The 19143-nt window shown below is 38.5% G+C and overlaps 1 protein-coding gene across 2 annotated transcripts; it reads right to left on the bottom strand.

The window, feature by feature from the left end:
- Positions 1–1909: 1909 nt before the first annotated feature.
- On the bottom strand, positions 1910–17502 carry kdm2ba (lysine (K)-specific demethylase 2Ba). Of its 2 annotated transcripts, none has more exons than XM_051116908.1 (10): positions 17192–17502; positions 10249–10518; positions 9515–9658; positions 9158–9244; positions 7637–7954; positions 6554–7557; positions 4982–5145; positions 4735–4896; positions 4205–4423; positions 1910–3355 (listed from the first exon to the last, which is right to left on the bottom strand). In XM_051116908.1, exons 1-10 carry the CDS (start codon positions 17246–17248, stop codon positions 3165–3167), a joined length of 2616 nt encoding a protein of 871 aa, XP_050972865.1. In that variant the 5' UTR covers positions 17249–17502; the 3' UTR covers positions 1910–3164. The 2 variants fall into 2 exon arrangements, with proteins under 2 accessions (XP_050972865.1, XP_050972866.1); XM_051116909.1 differs by having other exon boundaries at positions 7637–7945; positions 17192–17496.
- Between the last annotated feature and the right edge of the window lie 1641 nt (positions 17503–19143).

The following is a 19143-nucleotide window of genomic DNA, read 5'->3' as shown; positions in this document are numbered from 1 at the left end:
GTTGCTTTTCCATTATTGTTAGTACTTGAATTGTTGTGGTTAAGTCGGAAAACTTTAAAAAATGAAATAAAAATAAGCACGCCACTTGAGAGTGATGAGAGCCCCGTACAAATGATCTACCCGTATTTTGTAGGCATTACTCACTTGTGGTAAACCTGATCAAACGTCGCATCATAGCACATCGCATAGCGCTGACAAGCGTCAACTGCACAAATGAACGCTTCACTCAGACATCACAGCAATACCAGCCTCTCTTTTTGTGTGGCATTTTAGATTATGAGGGATTCATATAATGTTTTGGTGTATATTCAGATTCTTTACATCCTTGTTTAAGCTGGCATATCTTTAATTCCAGTGTATATGCCTATTCAGATAAGTTTATTTTTCTTAAAAAAATAACTTGATATTTGTTTCTTTTGGTCAGTTGCTCTGTTACTTTAATATAGAATTAACAAACAAGATAAAGCAGTATATATGTACTTAGTTACCCTTGTGATACTTAAATAAAAGTGCTGAGAAAGATTTTTACAGGATTGTACAGCATTGTGTTTCTTAAGTGTTGAATTGTACTGTCATTAAGTCAGTATGAAATCAAAGTTTTCTAACAGCTAGAATGTCTTAGTTTTCTACTTTTTTCACTTCAAAATATGTAGGATTATGAAAGTAGAACGGATTACCAATTAGGGGTCATACAAAATGCATGCTATTTTTTTTTTTTTTAGTACTGCCATGAATAAGATATTTCACATAAGAGATGTTTACAGGCCACCTGAGAAAATAATAGATGAATTTATAAAAATGACCCCATTCAGAAGTTTACATACACTTGATTATTAATACTGTGTTGTTACCTGAATGATCCACAGCTGTTTTTTTTTTTTAGTGATAGTTCTTCATAAGTGCTTTGTTTGTCCTGAACAGTTAAACTGCCTGCTGTTCTTTTAGAAAAATCAATGACTACATGATTTTGAGATCCATCTTTTCACACTGAGGACAACTGAGGGTCTCATATGCAACTATTACAGTAGATTCAAATTCTCACTGACACTCCAGAAGTAAACATGATGCACTACGAGCCAGGGGGTGGAACTTTTAAACAGAATAAATATGTGTACATTTTTCTTATTTTCTCCAAATATCCAACTTTTTCCCCATTTAGTACTGCCCTTCAGAAGCTACAAAAGATACTTGTTTCCCTTGTCCCCCCCCCCAGCTCTTAATGCATAGTGTTTCCTTCTGGAGCATTAGTGAGCGTTTGAACCTTCTGTAATAGTTACATATGAGTCCCTCTGGTGTCCTTAATGTGAAAAGATGGATCTTAAATCATGCAGTCATTGTTGGAAGGGTCCAAATACACAAAAATGCAAAAAAACCAAAGAAGGATTTTTCTGAAGAACAGCGGGCAGTTCAGGACAACTGTTCAGGACAAACAAGGCACTCATGAACAACTATTACTAAACAAAAACAAAAAAACAGTTGTGGATCATTCAGGTAACAACACAGTATTAAGAATCAAGTGTATGCAGACTTTTGAATGGGATCATTTTTATAAATTCAACTATTAGTTTATCTTGTGGACTATACGTAAACATAATTTATGTGAAATATATTATTCAGGTCAGTACTAAATAAAAAATAATTAATTTGAATGAATTTTGGTAAAACAACATTTTGCAGATTCTACAAGGTGTGTGTAAATTTTTGACTTCAACTGTATATATCTGTTAAAAATATTTATCGGTTATCTGTATTAATTGGTATCAGCATCGGCCCTGAAAAATACATTGGTCGATCCCTATTACCAATGGCTCTTTAAGATTAAAAAAAAAATAATATTTTTTTTTTTTTATCTAATGCAGGCACATTTGCATATTACTGATGCACTTTTTGGAAAATAACTTCACTTTTCACAGTAATCACAGTAAAATCTTTTTTTTTTTTTTTAATTACATACAAATATAAATAGCCGAATGTACATTAGAGTGTTTTAGATGGCAAACAATGCCTTAATTTATAGTGGTACAAGTATGGTGGCTTAAATCAGATGGCACGCTCCCTCTTTCTGATAGTCACCATCCTGAGACAAACTCACAATAATACACACTATTAAAATCATCTGTCGTCATCACAGTTACCATTTTACAATAATAACCACTGTGGAAGGAATAAAAACACAATGACTTTCATAGACAAATACTGCATGGATGTTCAGCAAAGTCTTTTTTGACCTCATGGGAAAAAAATGCAGAACTACCTGATTGTGTTGAACAAAACAAAATTACTGAGCTAGCTGGAATACTTAATCAGCAATTTGTTTGGTCTAACACGTGTAGAACCACGCTCTACAGAGTCATAAGCTATGAAATATACTGATGAAGTATAGCTGAAGTTTTGCCTGTTACAGCTGTGTAAAACAACACAGATGGAATATGGCACTGTTTTATAAATAGACCTCAAAATAACAAATTTCACTTCTATATCTGCTCTGTGATTAGAACAGCAAGTACTTGAAATTCAAAGCAGTCAAAAGTCATGACTGAAAATGCTGATCAGACTGGAACATTCCAATTCTGATGATGTAAAATGGACAGAGATATTTAAAAATTCCATTATATTAAAAAGAAAAACAAAATAGAGAACAATACATATACCCAGTACTGAACCAAATACAGCACAGAAATCTGAATTGATACATCTTTTATACAAAAAAAAAAAATGTTTGGAGGGTTTTGAATAATAATGTACAATCATGCGTACTCATGGATTAAGTGTTTGTAGGATCCAGTGAGTATGTGAATGGTGTGTTTTTGTGTGTGTGTGTGTGTGTGTGTGTGTGTGTGTGAGTGTACACGTCCACTGCTTCCTTTGCTTTTTACCACACTACCTATTAAATACAATCTCTTGGTAATAACATGTATAACCTCCTCAAAGATCTTCTCAAAGTCTTCAGAATACACCATTTTGAATAGGAGCAGATATTTATGTGCCTTTTAAGTACAGTATGTCTGCTCTTCTTTCCATTTTGAAAGGAGCTGACAAAACGCTTTGTCCACATAGGTTGCAGTGCTTTTTTTCCCTCAATGTGCGAATCCAGTTTTAGTCCAAACATGAGTGCACCTGATACATGGTATCATTTTAGATTGGCGTTCAGTTCCTCCCAGACACTAGGGGGTGCTGTGAAGTTTCTGGAGCAGTTTATCCTCTTGCAGTTGAAAGGGAACGATGACCGACATCTCGGCAATGAAGCGTTCGCATGCCTGTCGGCTCACCTGCTTGCAAAATCGCAGGTCAATGCGGCAGATGCTTCCACAGCGTTTGAAGTAGCTCAGCGACTGATCAGTGACCCTGTTACACACTAAAGAGAACATCAAAAAAGGAGAGATCAGTAATCAGTGAGGGGGAATTAACGGTTTTAAGCATTAGATTCAGTGAATCTAAAAGTTATTTAAACTATTTATTAGTCCTAAGTATACCACAGATATTTCTGTGGTAAACAGGATTAACCATGAGAACACAAGAATACTTTTTGTGTGCAAAGAAAACAAAAACAGTGACTTTATTCAACAATTTCTTCTCTTCCTGGTCAGTCTTCCTCGGAAGAGGAGAAATTGTTGAATAAAGTCATTATTTTTGTTTTCTTTGTGCACAAAAAGTATTCTCGTAGCTTTGTAATTATGGTTGAACATCTGATGTCACATGGACTATTTTATTGATGTCCTTACTACCTTTCTGGGGCTTCAGTGTGGTAGTTACGTTGTTACGTTTGTGTTCCGAATATAAACAAAGGTCTTATGGGTTTGGAACAACATGAGGGTAAGTAATCAATGACAGAATTTTCATTTTTTGGGTAACTATCCCTTTAAGAGCCAAATGATGTAACCTGCTCACATTCGACACTTCATGTACTGACAGATTCTCTGATTAAAACCAGAGCATTTGTTTGTGTTAAGTCTAACCAGACTGAGTAGCTGTTTTGGAAACTTTAAGTGGTGATGACATTTTCCTGCCCACAAGCCCCTGATGTATCTGAATTTGGGACCAGAAGGTTTAATGGGCCAGTAGGGAGTCAATTTTCTTTGGTGGAAACAACAGGGCAAGATTGGTTACTGCTTTGGCTATGGCACCAGCATTTTGTTAGTGAAAAAGAAATATTAACTTGAAATCTTAACAGTTTAAAAGCTTTTTTAGACAGATTTTTAATTACCAGAAAGGTTGACGTCAGTTAGGGAGTCTCTAGTGGTGGTCCCTGCAGCAGTCAGCAGGTTTACTGACTGGTCATTGATATGGTTGCAGTAACTCAAATCCAGACGTGAGAGTAGAGGCATATTTTTAATGATGAGACGCAGAGAGCTGTCCGTGATATCCAAACCAGCCAGACGCAGGTCAGTAACATTCCGTAGTTTGCTGCGCGTGTCCATCTGACCTGTTAGAGAATGTCCAAGTAGAGAATACACCATCTGAATAGGTAACTCTTGCAAGAATTCATTTCTGAGTTCAGTGACGTAGAACTTGAATGTGTGCATATCATTCCAGAGTAGAGGTGCCCAAACTTGGTCCTGGAGGGATGATGTCCTGCAGAGTTTAGCTCCAATTTGCCCCAGCACACCTGCCTGGAAGTTTCTAGTATGCCAAGAGCTTGATTAGCTGATTCAGGAGTCTAATTGGAGTTTAAGCTAAACTCTGTAGGACACTGTCCCTCCAGGATGGAGTTTGGAGGAGAGTATTGTATATTACCTGGTCTGTTGTCAGTAGGAGGGGATAATAGGTCCCTCATTTGGGGGTCTTTGAGCCCCTCCACCCACTGCAGGTCTAAAGTACGTAGTAGAGGACAGCTGGACGTGCAGAGAGCTGAAACGGCCACCCATGAACAGCCTGATAGAAGAAGCACCCTCAGTCCTGGAACCAAATACACAGGTGTTTAGAGACATCAACATAGATTCAGATGATGTGGATCCACATACTTGCTCACATGAACACTGACCTGGTAATCGGTTAATAAGCCAGCTTAATTGCTTCTTGGAGATGTTGGTCCAGCTCAGGTCCAGAGTGATGGGCTGTCTGCGAATTATCCCACTTAGCATCAGTGGGGTGATGGACTTACAACGCTTCAAATCAATATGAGTCCATAATCTCTTGTCACAGCACCTGAACACAAGATATCAATTAAAATTCAAAATCAAAATCCACAGCTGTAATAACAAACCAACGTTAAAATTTAATTGTAATAATCTTATTAGGCCCTGTCCCATAATGGCACTTCAAGTCTCTTGGCTTTTATTTGTGCATGGCCGTTAAATTCAAAAGACTGTAGGACAGGGGTCTCCAAACTCTGTCCTGGAGGGACAGTGTCCTGCAAAATTTAGCTCCAACCCTAATTAAACACACCTGAATCAGCTAATCAAGGTCTTACTAGGCATACCTCCAGTCAGGTGTGTTGAGGCAATTTGGAGATAAACTCCGCAGGACACCAGCCCTCCAGAACCAAGCTCAGGGATAGGAAATGTCGGTCCTGAAGTGTCGCTGTCCTGCAGAGTTTAGCTTCAACCCTAATCAAACACACCTGAACAACCTAATCAAGGTCTTCAGGATTACTAGAGCTACAGGCAGGTGAGCCTGGGTTGGAGCTAAACTCTGCAGGACATTGGCACTTCAGGACCGACGTTGGCTATCCCTGGTTTAGCTCTAGTTTGCTCCATTACAGGGTTCCTCAAAACTCTGCAGGACACTGGCCCTCCAGGGCCGAGGTTGGCGACCCCTGTTTTAAGAGCTACTAAAGACTTCCAGGCAGTTGTGTTGGAGCAGGGTTCCTTAAATCCTGGAGGGCCAATGCCCTGCAGAGTTTAGCTCCAACCCTGATCGAACACATCTGAGTCTTCAGGATCACTAGGAAAATACGGGTAGGTGTGCTTGATCAGGCCTTGAGCTAAACTCTTGAGATAAACCTTATTTGACCCATCCATTTTAACTCAATTAATGAGATAGTGAGTTGAATCAGCTGTGTTTAGTTAGGAAGAGTTTGGAAATGTGTACTGTTGGTGTGCCTCCAGGAACAGGGTTGGGAAACACTGTACGGCTCCAATGGTTTTCGACCCTGTTCCTGGAGTATGCCCAGTACTGCACATTTTGAATGTCTCCTTTTTCTCACACACTCATTTGAGGTCTTGGAGTTTCTACTAATGAGCTGATGACCTGAATCAGGTGTGTTTAATTAAGGAGACATGCAAAATGTTCAGTGTTGGGAGGGCTCCAGGAACAAAGTGTAAACCAGGGGTGTAGAACTCAGTTCCTGGAGGGCGTTGCAGAGTTTAGTTCCAACTCTGCTCCAACAAACACCATGTAGTTTTCAAATAAGCCCAAAGGACCTGGTTAGCTGCATCAAATGTGTATAATTAGGGTTGAAGCTAAACTCTGCAGGGCTGTGGCCTTTCAGGAACGTCTGTAACCCTGGTGTAAACTACTTGAGATGGACCACAAGGATTGAGAGTGGCATCTGGGACAGGGTCACAGATAAGAAATCTGAACAGATAAACTACTCCTTCCAGGTCCTTCTTACCAGCGATTCCATGTTCGGCACACTCGCATGCACACACAAAGTTCACGATGGCTCAAATGACTGAAAATAGTCAACCACGCTTCTCTGGGAGCGATGTGATTGCGGCCATCAGCTAGTGGTAGCCTATCAGGTGGAGGGCAAATTGGAGGTGGCCGAATCACATGGCGCTCCATCTGAACACACTTGGGAGGAGAACGTGCAGGAAGTGGTCTGACTGTAGGTGAACTGCGGTTCAAGCCAAGCGGAGTAATCTGAGGAGGGTAAAAGTGCCGCAGTTCCCAAGATGTCCCATTCATCTCCCTTGCTCGTAAGTGCGGCCGCTCCCCTCCTCCCTCTCCACCTGCTCCTCTTTCTACTCCTCCACCTCCACCTCCGTTCCCTGCAGTCCCGTTCCGCAAGCCTCTCTTTGGTTCCTCATTCTCGCTGTCTTCTGGTTCACTCTTGAGTGGCTGCTGGTTCTCATTGGCCAGTGAATGCTCTGTGCGACGGATCTCCATGTTGAGCTGCTTGCTGAGTTCAGCGCTGAGTTGGCGGTTAGGTGGTTTGCGCCGGTGTCGCTTTGCCCGAGCGCGTGGTGCCTTTTCTTGCGTCTCGCTACCTTCACTGCTCGGCCCTGCTCTTGGGGAGCTACATCGTGATGCGTCACTCTCAAGTGATAGGGAGATGTTCTTCAGTGCAGGGCTGCTATCTCTGCCTCGTTTGCCGTTATTGTCCTCCTCCTCTTCCTCATCATCTTCCTCCTTTTCTTCCTCTTGGTCTTCCTCTTTCCGTAGGGTGTTGAATTCCTTTAGGGATCTGAAAGGTGGATCTCTCTCCTCCCTCCTCTCTTCTTCATGCTCTTCCTCTTTTCTCACTGTGCTGTAGTCTTTCTTAAATGAACGACGAGGCGGTTCTCGCTTCTCCTGCCTTTCTTCCTCCTCGTCAGAGTTGTCTTCCTCCTCTTCGGTTTTCATGTGAGAGAGTTTAGGAATCAAAGGCTCTTCGGGGCGCCAGGGTTTCTTCGGCTAAAAATATGTAAAATAAGTTACTGAATGAAAAAGCTACAGCAGATTTATGCAAATAATGCATGTTTGTAAATGTTACCTTCTTTTTAGCACTGGCCTCCTCTTCCTCTTCATCATCATCAAATAGCTTTCTCTTCTTTCTTAAGAAGTTGGGCACTTCAGATCGTGGTCTTGGCAGGCCACTAGGGCTCAAGAGTGGGGGAAGACGAGAGGGCAGATCTTCAGTCTTCAGTCTGGGAGTTTCCTCCCTCTCACTCTTCCTCTTGATGGATGAAGTACCTGTGGATGTCTGGTCCCCTTCCTCTCTTCCGTCACGTCCTGCTTTCTGCTCCCTCAGCAGGGAGCCTGGCAGGTTGGATGCGTATTTAAAGCCTGGGCCCCGTTTTTGCTTGCAGGCCAAAGAGTGGCAAGAAAATACAAAAGACAACTTTATACCTTATGAATGTTATGGACTGATCACCAAGCATGAATTGGTATGATACATGTCATATGTAACTCTTAAACATTTTAGAGTTTGCATTAAAGGAGAAGTTCACTTGCAGAATTTCCTGATAATTGACCCATGTCATCCAAGATGTTCATGTCTTTCTTTCTTTAGTTTTTTAGGAAAACATTCCAGGATTTTTCTTCATATATTGGACTTCAATGGTGGCCAACAGGTTGAAGGTCCAAATTGCAGTTTCAATACAAATTTCTATACTTTTTAACCACAAATGCTCATTGCACTAGCTCGACTTCACGCATTACGTAATCATGCGTGACATAGGTGGAAGTACCAACCCAGTGTCTACAAAGTGAACGTGCAAAGAAAAGTCAAACGCCCTTTACAAAAAAAAAAATAAAATAAAATAAACAAATGATGTCAGACAATTTTGAAGTTAAAGAAAAAATTTCAGATGGAGTTTTTCGCCCTACCCCACCATTTTTAACTGAAGTACACAGAAAAAGAATTAACCGCGTGTGTCTTATCCAACGTGATTACGCAATGCGTGCAGATGTGCATTGCAGAGCTAGTGCAAGATGAGCAAGCCCTTTGAAGCTGTGTTACAACTGCAGTTTGGACCTTCAACCCGTTGGACACCATTGAAGTCCACTATATAGAGAAAAATCCTGGAATGTTCTCCTCAAAAAAAGAAAAAATAGACATGAACATCTTGGATGACATGGGGTGAGTAAATTATCAGAAAATTTTAATTCTGGAAGTGAACTCCTTTAAGGGAAATAGCTTAGCCTGTCAGTTACTCAACTGAATTAACATGATCACAGCACGTGTCTATTTGCATTCTATTTGCATCTAGATCTGGTTGGACAGTTTCCTTATGGGCTTGTCATTCTAAATGAGAAACACAGGTCCCTCAATGCTTTCTGTCAGAGACTAAAACAGGAAGTAAATATGTAGGGCAACACAAGTTCAAAAATGTGTTAACAAAAATGACAACAACTTATACATATCACTGCTTTACTTTAAACCATATTTGATAATAAGGACTTTAACAAACATATCTTTACCTCCTCCACTACTTTCTAAACAGTATCTCTTTTCAAATGCAAATTTTTGTTGTATGCTACAGCACTCCACCACTGTTCCCCAAATACTCACTTTTCCAGTTTTCCCAGCATAATTGCATTTTGGACATTCCCAGCAGTTAGGAAGCTCATCATTTACTACCCCAGCTGCATCCTTCACCTGTATAAGCAAGAGACCAGACTTAGCACAGAAGACCGTTTACGAAAAAGACTCGCTAAATATGTGAATACACTACAACACTAAACACTAAAGAGGAACTAAAGGGTGTTAAAAGCAGCTAGAGCCGCCCACAAACATGCACTTTAGCCCAATCACTTCCTTCTTCTGTGCCCACGCAAAACAAAAGAAAGAGCAGCATACAATGCTTTGCATTTCATTTAGAAATATAGTCTGATGCTAGAGGTTATCTTAGGGTTCAGTCAGTCTGACCTTGAGGCAGTTTGGGTGGACAATCTCATTGCAGATAGAGCACTCCATGAGCATGGCGTTAAATTTCTCATCTTCATCATCAAGTGTGTCTTCTTTTCCAGCTTCACCGCACACCACACACACTGCTGTATGCGGTAACACAGGCTGTGGAACCACATGACAACGATTCAGAATATCAACAATTTGGAATATGTGTGCTTACAAAGTATGCATAAAATAAAATATGATAGAAAAAACACAAAATATGATAGAAAGAAAACACTTCTGAAGTTGATGGTTAAAAATAAGTGGACGATTCATCTGAATTACAACCTTTAGTTGTACAGTTCAGGCATATATTTTGAATCTCAGTTTGATGAATGATTAAATGTCTCTACTGATACGTTTCCTTCAGCTACATATACATGGAATTCTGCCATTTCCTCATAAATTTGCTCAGGCTTTATAAAGCAAGTCTTGAAGGTGAATTCTGGAAGAACTTCTGAAATTCAGAATCTGAAATTCATCAATTTCAATGAAATTTAGGTAAACAGCTCTGAGCACTGGCTAAAGAGGATTCCTCACAAAGACTGCTTCTACATTTTATTCCAATTTAAAATCACCACAATTCAACAAGAATTTATTTTGGTCTAGAAATAGGTGTCTGTCGTGTAAAAAATTTTGTGACAAGCTGTTTTATATTTGGTTCATGAATCATCTCAGTGTTTTTTGAAACTTGGAATTGAGTTTCTTACCGCTATACATTGTCTCATAATGCAAGACTGTTTCATTCGACCAGGTCCTCCAAACTTCTTCATGTCCTTACAGAAGTGACACTCTCCACATTCTGTCCGCACACATGCCTCACATTTTCGACATCGTGTGCGCCTACGGCGAGCTCCAGAGGAGGTTCGATTGGATGGCAGCTTGACCGCTGTTGCAGTGGACGAAGAAGTGGTCGCCGCCGGAGTTGTTGCTGCTGTTGATGCAGCCATCTTGGGCTTGGGTCTGTTGGGTAGCCGTTGCTAATGGGAAGAAATGGAATGGAAAGAATGTAAATTCAATAATATAATAGCAGATTACATCGATTTAGAACACACTGTCGGTCCAGCTCCAGTCACAAGGCTAATTTGAAGTTTAGAACAGAGGAATGACCCATTGGGTCATTTTATTGGGTTATTTTTAATATTTTTACCCAGGTGCTGGGTTATTTTTTTTAACCCAAATGCTAGGTTCAACTTGTTGGGTCTTTTTATTGGGTTATTTTTTATATTTTTTTACCCAGGTGCTGGGTATTTTTCAGTCAGAGCGCTGGCTTTTTAAATCCTTTACAGGAGAGAGCGGTTCTCAGCGCCGCCGATTTGTACTTCTTCAGCGAAATAAAGGTTTGTATAAATTTTATTTCATTTATAAAGCATTTACTGTGCTGTAAATTTTACTATTTTACACTACGCAACGCAACATAAGGACCGAGATGTCAGTCAGCTATCAGCAGCAGTTGTTTCACAGGATGGAAATGCCTTTTGGCTTGCATAAAATAAATGGATTTTATTCGTTATTGTACTGAGTTTAATCTTAAAATAACAGCAGCTCTTCACCGGCTTAGATTTCGGCGACACACCGGCATGAGAATTAGCGATTACAGAGAACGGCTGAATACACTAAAATTAAAATTCTACTTTTAAATGTTACATTTTTTATATCTAAAATACTTCTTAAGCGAGTTTAAATGTGTGTAATATTGTAAACCATGCTGTATTCACCCAAATAAATTTGTCTAATATTTTGTCCATGTGTTCTTGCTTAATAATAAATGTTCACCTTTTGATTGTTGCTGTTGCCTCTAATTCCGTTTGTGTTTTCACAAAGTTCCAGTCCATTTTAAACCAGCAATATACTAATTTTTAAACAACAGTTGACTTAAAACAACCCAGCATGTTTGGTAAAAACATTTAACCCAACCAGCTGGGTCAAAATGACCCAGCATGTGTTCTGTCCAATATTTACCCAGCGCTGAGTTGCCAAATAGTTTTTAGAGTGTGTATTGTTTTACATGCAAGTAAACTAGGCATCTGGGATAAGAAGTGAAATGCTACTAATTTTTTTTGTCAGTATTTTGGCTCAGCTTTTTGTTATGACCTGTTTCGGTATGAAATGGTAATGGCAAACCCCTAATTTTGCTGTATTTGTGGATGCAAATAAGCTAGTTTAATGTTTCCATGCATACTTGTAGCCCACATGGTCTTTTTTTACCATTTGCTTGACAGAAACAAAATGGCACAGGCACCTGGTTCACATGCGATTAGCTCACTAGTAAAAAATGAAATGTTGAGTATCATAGGTGCTCTTCTGTAATGACTTTATTCCGTACACTATACAGCTCTCCATGGTTCAAAGCTCTCACCAGCCCCTTCTTATTGTCTGTTTACCCGCCCACGATCCTTGTATGAATCTACTTGATTTATGCACCATGCTTCAAAATAATCTATTCTCATATCCTTTATTCTTTCACCCTTGAGATTTACAACATTTGATTGCTATTGTTTATCATCACTTCTAACTCAACTGTGCAGTGCACCTTTCTTACTGTGCTTATGCAGCTCAGCTTTTGGAATATAAGCTGTTTAAGAACCTCATTATGCTGCTCTGTTATTTGGATCATTGTGATTGCTCTCTAATGTAGTAATGAGCCAGAGAAATGGTGGATTCCAGCAAATTTGTTCTGGTTACTCAAGGGATCATGTACAGCAATACTTTGGAAGTACGAAATACAGGGTAGATGCAAGCAGAAAATAAATTGCAGGCTTCAGTCTAGCATTACTACACTATCTTCTATATCTCTAAATGCAATTCCAGTTATCCCTATATAACATATAGCATAACATAATTAACATACACATTTTTACATCTTTGTCATGTAAATATGCAATTACTATGATATACATTTAAATGTGCACTACATTTAGCAATATGGCAGTTTTTAACTGGTCTTGTGAAGGAACACAAGGTGTTTTCACTGGTACCAGGTGCTATAGATGCATGTGTGAGAACAATTTGTTCTGTATCACACCAGCTTGCTTTTTTTTTTCTTACTGTACAGTGAAACTAAGATGTAACCTTGCTTTATCATTACTAATGTCTTATATTAGCATCAATGCGATGGTTATAATCATCACCCTCTCCAGAAGAATCCTATCTTGCCTTCCAGCAGATAATGAATACATTACAACACATGCACAAAACTGCAGTGCAGTACTGGAAGTCTGTCCTTCTGCAATGTAACCATAGCAACACAGCAGTTCCTGCTGACTGGTGGAGTGAAGGAATACTTCTATTCAACATTTAATTGGCTCAGAAGGGGGAAGTGGTTGACGATTGGGTTTAACGTCAGATTCTTTTTAATGATTTCGTTTCCCATTGCAGTTCCTCTGAGGAACTAAGTAGTAGCACTATAGTACAAAAATATACTTAAGATCATTATTATAATTATCTTGATAGTATGTTTTAGACCGTGAGATCAAATACTGTCGTAGAGCTATTTCTGCTCTTGCAAAAGCCTGAACGACATCATTTCCTTACAACAAAACAACTAGAACACAACCATCCCCCATCGCTATGTTTCATCATAACAGATTCAGGGAGCTGCAGAGCGGTGCAGAATGCTGACTGTACGAATGCCTACTGTAGAGCACAACAGCGTTTTTGTGCTTTGGAGTGATGCATCACAGCTGTGACCTCTATTCCCACTGTCCGAGTGTGGAACCCAATATGAGAGATAGACGTTTCCAAAAGAATGCTGCATCACAGCCAGTATTCATCAGCTGTCCAAAGGCTACACACGTGTGAGGATCCAAGATGTAATCTCAAGCTCAAACAAATGACTGTTTGGACTGATGAAGCTGATCCTAGATCACAGTACAACACAGCTCATTCAGAAGTTCTCTAGATCTGAAATCTACAGATATCTGTGAGTCCAGCAAAAAAGATGAATAAACAAACAGCACAAGACCGTACTTTTTGAGGAGGCTCATTCCTTTTAATATCTTCTACAGGTTGCCTATCAATCAATAAATTGCTATAGGGTCATTAAGAAATCATTACATCCTAATGTTCTACAAACTACATCTAGAAACATCAAGTTACATCAGCCAGGCTCTTCATTTCTGTCAGCATGCAATTACACTTAGAGACATGTTTTTTCCAGACTAAGTCACACATAATTATGATCTTTTCTGAAAAATCCACATGCATCTTCTGTTGCGGTTGCATTGAAGCCCTGCTTATGAGCTTGGCTATAGTAATTTCACTGTAATGCCCATTCAAGTGAAATTGACATGCTGGGCAATTTCATATTCCTTTCTCGATTGTCCATTTCCTGACAAAGACAGAAATCCTTTTAGCACTAATGCAGCAAAATCAAGAGTAAAATGACGCTTTACATGTGTATTTTATCATTCTTGTGATTCCACAGAGAATGACATGTTTTTTGCAACTTGGTCTCATGATGAAAACATACCTCTGGGACCTTTTTCGCAAGACAAGAAATACGTACCGCCATATATGTTTTGTGACATCTTCGATGTGAAATGTGTGTACAGATGAACGTACATGCACGTCCTAATTTTGCTGAGCAAGATGTGTTCCTGGATCAACATATTTTGTTGACCCTGGAACAACATTTTAATCCAAAATATTAATCTTGCCCACATCCCTACACCTAAACTTACCCATGAGTAATCCCTAAAATCAGAGGAAATGATAGATGAATGACACATGTGCAACCACCAAACACTGATCGTAAGCCTAAACTTCACAAAAACTATAAACTGTTTATTCAAATCTGATTGGTTAATCACAATGTTGTTCCAGGGTAAACAAAGATGTTGATCCAGGAACACGTTGTACTTGGTAAAATCAGGTTCTGCAATGTTACGTTTTATGCGACGTTGGTTTTGTATGTGTCACCACAGTTCTGACTTGAAATGTCCGTTGAGTGGTGCTATAACTCAAATGCTCTGTAACGTTTTAAAATAATGTACCATCTGAATTACACCTAAACCTACCTGATGGTATGCACAAAAGCAAATGTGATGTAAATAACACAATAATGAAAACGATTACAAGTGCTCGCTGTTTTACCGCCTATAGTGTTCATTTCTGTTGAAAACTGCAGTGATATGTACTTATTGGTATGTATTTCACGTCTTGTGAAAAAGTTCCCAGAGCTATGTTTTCGTCATGAGACCACATAGGTCTTAGAAAACAACTTGGTTCTATACTATACTATGATGCTCAATACTGTAGTTATTTACTGACACGCCCCCAACTTTACAGCAAATTCATGCATGCTCAGCTCATACTTAAGATAACTCTGACATGACTTTAAATGCATTACAATATATAAATGCACCATTTTTCTAAAACACTCATTCATGTTGGAGATGGATCATGCACGTCATTTCGTGTACACACCAATAGATGCATAATTTCAGTCTGTGTGAATATTTTTGCTCATGGTCATGGGTGAGAGTTTATGTCTAATTTCTGGCACTTTATTGTGCCCATACTATGATACAAGTCAAAGGACTCAATGAGTCATAATGCTTCATTTCAACTAATGTTCTAGAATAATTAAAGCTACCGCCTCCGCACAACAGTGATGACCATGTCTGTGACAACATGTTGAACTTTAGGTGCTCTGTGAAATATTTGGAAATGAACACACTAATTTACACAATAAGTAGGAGAAATCCAGTAATTTTAATAGATGTCCATGCAATCAGAAAATTCACATGCAGATTTTGCAACGGGTTCAAGTTGATCACATGAAGTTAACACGCTGACCAACAGAAAGCTGCTTATTTGGAAGAGACTTCATTTCTTCATACATTGCTACGCTATTGACAACTCACATTGGGCCTTTTCTGCACCAAAATTTAGCTTAAATTAATTTGTTTCAATAGGAATTCATCTGAATTCAATCAGGAACTTTGTTGATTTCACAACAGGTTCAAGTTGGTCATATAAAATTTGCAGAAGTTCTGCAAATGTGACCATATCTTTAGACCAAACACATCTAAAGAGTCTTACCAAATGTTCCTTCTGACTTATAGACTACCCAAGATGAACTCAGACAGGGGGCCCAGGAGCAACCGGGCCCTCCTATTGTTCCCCCCACACTTTGCTTCACCCCTCCCCCAGTTTTCAACATAGAAACTGTTTTAAAGATACGGGACCAAGTTATATGTCATGACAGGAATTAAGAGATTTGAAATGCATGCATTATTTGTGTTATTACTTGGTTCAATGATATCCACATACTTTATATGTCTATGCTACCTTACGCCAACATGTACTGCACCACAACTAACATGTATATTAGTAAACTGAAAAGTTTGTTAGCAAATGCACAGGTGCCTGTTGCACAAGTCTGCATGCCATGGTTTCTTAAATAAAATGCTACAACTAACCCACCGTCCTTATTTTTGACCTTTCAAATGATTGCAAAAAAAATCGTATTAGGCAACGATTAATCGCGATTAATCACATCTAAAATAAAAGATTTTGTTTATACGTGTGTACTGTGTATATTTATTATGTATATATAAAGACACACACATATAATATACATTTTGAAAATGTATATTATATACGTTATATATTTATATCCATAAAATTCATATTATATATAAATATATTTATACATAAACATATTTTTCTTAAATATATACATGTATATGTGTGTAGTTATATGTACATAATTATATATACACATAATAAATATACACTGTACACACACATATATATTACGTACACAAAAACTTTTATTTTGGATGCGATTAATCGCGATTAATCGTTGCCCAGCACTTTAAAAAATATATATATATTTTCACTCACAAATTGCTGGTCAATTTCGCAACCATTTACACAGAAATGTCAAGTAACAGTAAATGAACTTGAAATTCTGAAGTAGAAAAACTAAAATAGTAATTTATTGTAAAACATACTCCAATAATATTTCATTTACAACTTCGAAAATCCATTTACACAGTGTGGCCTAGATTTTGTCCTCACCTAAAAACAACAAAATAAGCATGTTGTCCTATTTCCTTGAAAACAGCAGTGCATCTTGGGAAGGGAACTTAAAGGCAACACATGTCCAGTCATGCTGTTGCTTTGAGGAACCTGAGTCCTTCTTTAATACAGTTTTTACTTTTAACAACCGTGCACATGTGTGAAAGTACGGAGTACATCACACCCCAAAAAGTCTAGCTACTATTTTAGCTCTCCCAACAGGAGACAAACCACTATAAAGCACAGGCAAACACAATGGTAAACCAACAGGAACATGCTTTTTTCTCTAAACAAGGCTTTCTGAAGGAGGCACGCATGACTCAAACTAATCACAACTGATAGCTGGAGACAAACAATAAGACAGAGCCACTCTTCTCTGTTGTATTAGTTTTTTCCCTTCTTGTTGAATGGAAACCTCTCTTGTCTTATACTACTGCAATAAAGCAAACCCCAACAACTGCTTCAGAAAGAAAGATGGTGAGGAAGGTGAAGAAAGCAGAAGGAGGTGGGGAAAACACATGCCTTGTTTGAGAGCCATGGTGCTACTAGGAAGGGAACCTGAGAAGGCGGCTAATTGTTTGTGTGGTGTGTGTATGAGGAGAGAGAGAGAGAGTGTGTGCTGACCTGTTCGGCTGTGTCCGAGTCGTAATCCTCATCGTCGGCACTCAGTGACATGGCCATGGCTGCCTGATCTCATAGCCAGCCAGACGAACAGAACATAGACATGATTACAACCCCCCTTTTTGCAGTCGCTCTCCGTCTCCTCACCCGATTTCCTTTCTCTATTCCGCTTCCTCTAACCTTCCCCAATGTCTCGCTCCTGTTTCTCTCCCTCTCTTTTCCTGTCTGGAACAGGCAGCTGCACAGGCACACAGCAGCCTGCTATCTCATGCATATGCACCAGAAACAGAAGACGAGGGAGTGGGGGCCTCGGATCAGCCAATCACAGAGCAGCTGGCGTCCAATTACAGGCTTGCCTACAAAGAGCACACATTGTACTGTGGGTTTGGGTGGGAGATGGAGGGGGAAGGGGAGGCACTGCCGCACACAAAAGGACTACTGACATTACTGTGTGAGAGCAAGGTCTCGCTCTGCGAGTGATTCAGAGGGTCTGATGTTGCCTTCCTCTTACAAACACAGGAAGTTATCGGTTGATCTGGGTTTGATTGTTTAGTGTTGCTGTGTTGTTTTCTGTAAGCATCAGTGCATGAACGTCTCATACAGCAGTGTTAGTGAAACAAGCTGGGGTGCTCATTTGAATGACAATGGTTTACATATGTCTCATTTAGGGGCCTTTGTTTTTTAGGAAATCTCACATGGGTCAGATTTGAGGAAGTGGGCTTTGTTGGAATCAGCATTTATTTTACTAATGTACTGTATCCCATTCTGCTGAATGGCAGATTTGGCCACGCACACGTGGGAAGTTGTTTGTTAGTTAAGGTATAAGTGTTCAGATTAAAATCAAAAGGCTGAAATAATCTCCAGAACAACCTGTCAAACCACTTGCATAACTGTTTTTCATTTGAATATATTTTAAAATGTAACGTATTCCTGTGATTTCAAAGCTGAACTTTTAGCATCATTACTCTAGTCACACAATCCTTCAGAAATCATTCTAATATTCTAAATGCTACTTATTAAACATTTATTATTATTATTATTATTATTATTATGTTGAAAACAGCTGAGTATTTTTTTTTATTTCTTTGATGAACAGAAAGTTCAGAAGAATAGCATTTATCTAAAACAGAAATCTTTTGTAACATTATTAATGTCATCACAACTATATCAATTTAAAGCATCCTTGCTAAATAAAAGTTTTAATTTCTACACCCCACCCCCCTTTTCAAATAAATAAAAAATAAAAATAATACAAACTCCAACTTTTCAATAGTAAAGTGTATGTTAATATTAATGTTTTTATTTCAGATAAATGCTGATCTTTGGATCTTTCTATTCATCAAAATATCCTGAAAAAAGCCAACTTTTAAAAATATTGATGATGATGATGATGATAATAATAATAATAATAATAATAATAATAAAAATGTTTCTTCAACAGAAAATCAGCATATTAGAATGATTTCTCAAGGATCTCAAGGATCACTGAAGACTGGAGTAATGATGCTGAAATGTTAGGTTTCATCACAGGAATAAATTAAATCTTAAAATATATTTACAAAGAAAACAGTTATTTAAAATAGTAAAAATATTTCAGAATATTACTGCTACATTTCAGATCAAATAAATGCAGGCTTGGTGAGCAGAAGAGGCTTTAAAAACATTAAAAATCTTACTGTCCAAAAACTTCTGGCTGGTAGTGTAGTTTGCATTACTTTTTATTCCAGTTTTAATTTTTGTTATTGTAGCACCTCAAGTTAGACTAAATAAAAATGAGAAATACTGACTTGTAATGATATTGCGAAATAATTTAAACATTAAAGGTTGGGTTTTCATGGAATTTTACTAAATAAATGCACACATTTAATTACTGTTTTATTTATGAATTTATTTAATTATTAAATTAATAACTAAAATTAACTTCATAATTATATAATTATTACGGCATAAACTGG

Source organism: Labeo rohita, chromosome 8, assembly GCF_022985175.1.
Source record: "Labeo rohita strain BAU-BD-2019 chromosome 8, IGBB_LRoh.1.0, whole genome shotgun sequence".
Classification (NCBI taxonomy): domain Eukaryota; kingdom Metazoa; phylum Chordata; class Actinopteri; order Cypriniformes; family Cyprinidae; genus Labeo; species Labeo rohita.
This window is presented reverse-complemented; position numbering and strand designations above follow the sequence as displayed.

What these genes read in the sequence shown, in the direction of transcription:
- kdm2ba (XM_051116908.1), bottom strand. Translation starts at nt 17,248, where the DNA reads ATGGCCATGTCACTGAGTGCCGACGATGAGGATTACGACTCGGACACA. An exon ending in TTATGAGACAATGTATAGCG is followed by an intron (nt 9,659 to 10,248) that starts GTAAGAAACTCA and finishes GTGGTTCCACAG; the next exon opens with CCTGTGTTACCGCATACAGC. An exon ending in AACTGACGTCAACCTTTCTG is followed by an intron (nt 3,356 to 4,204) that starts GTAATTAAAAAT and finishes TGTTCTCTTTAG; the next exon opens with TGTGTAACAGGGTCACTGAT.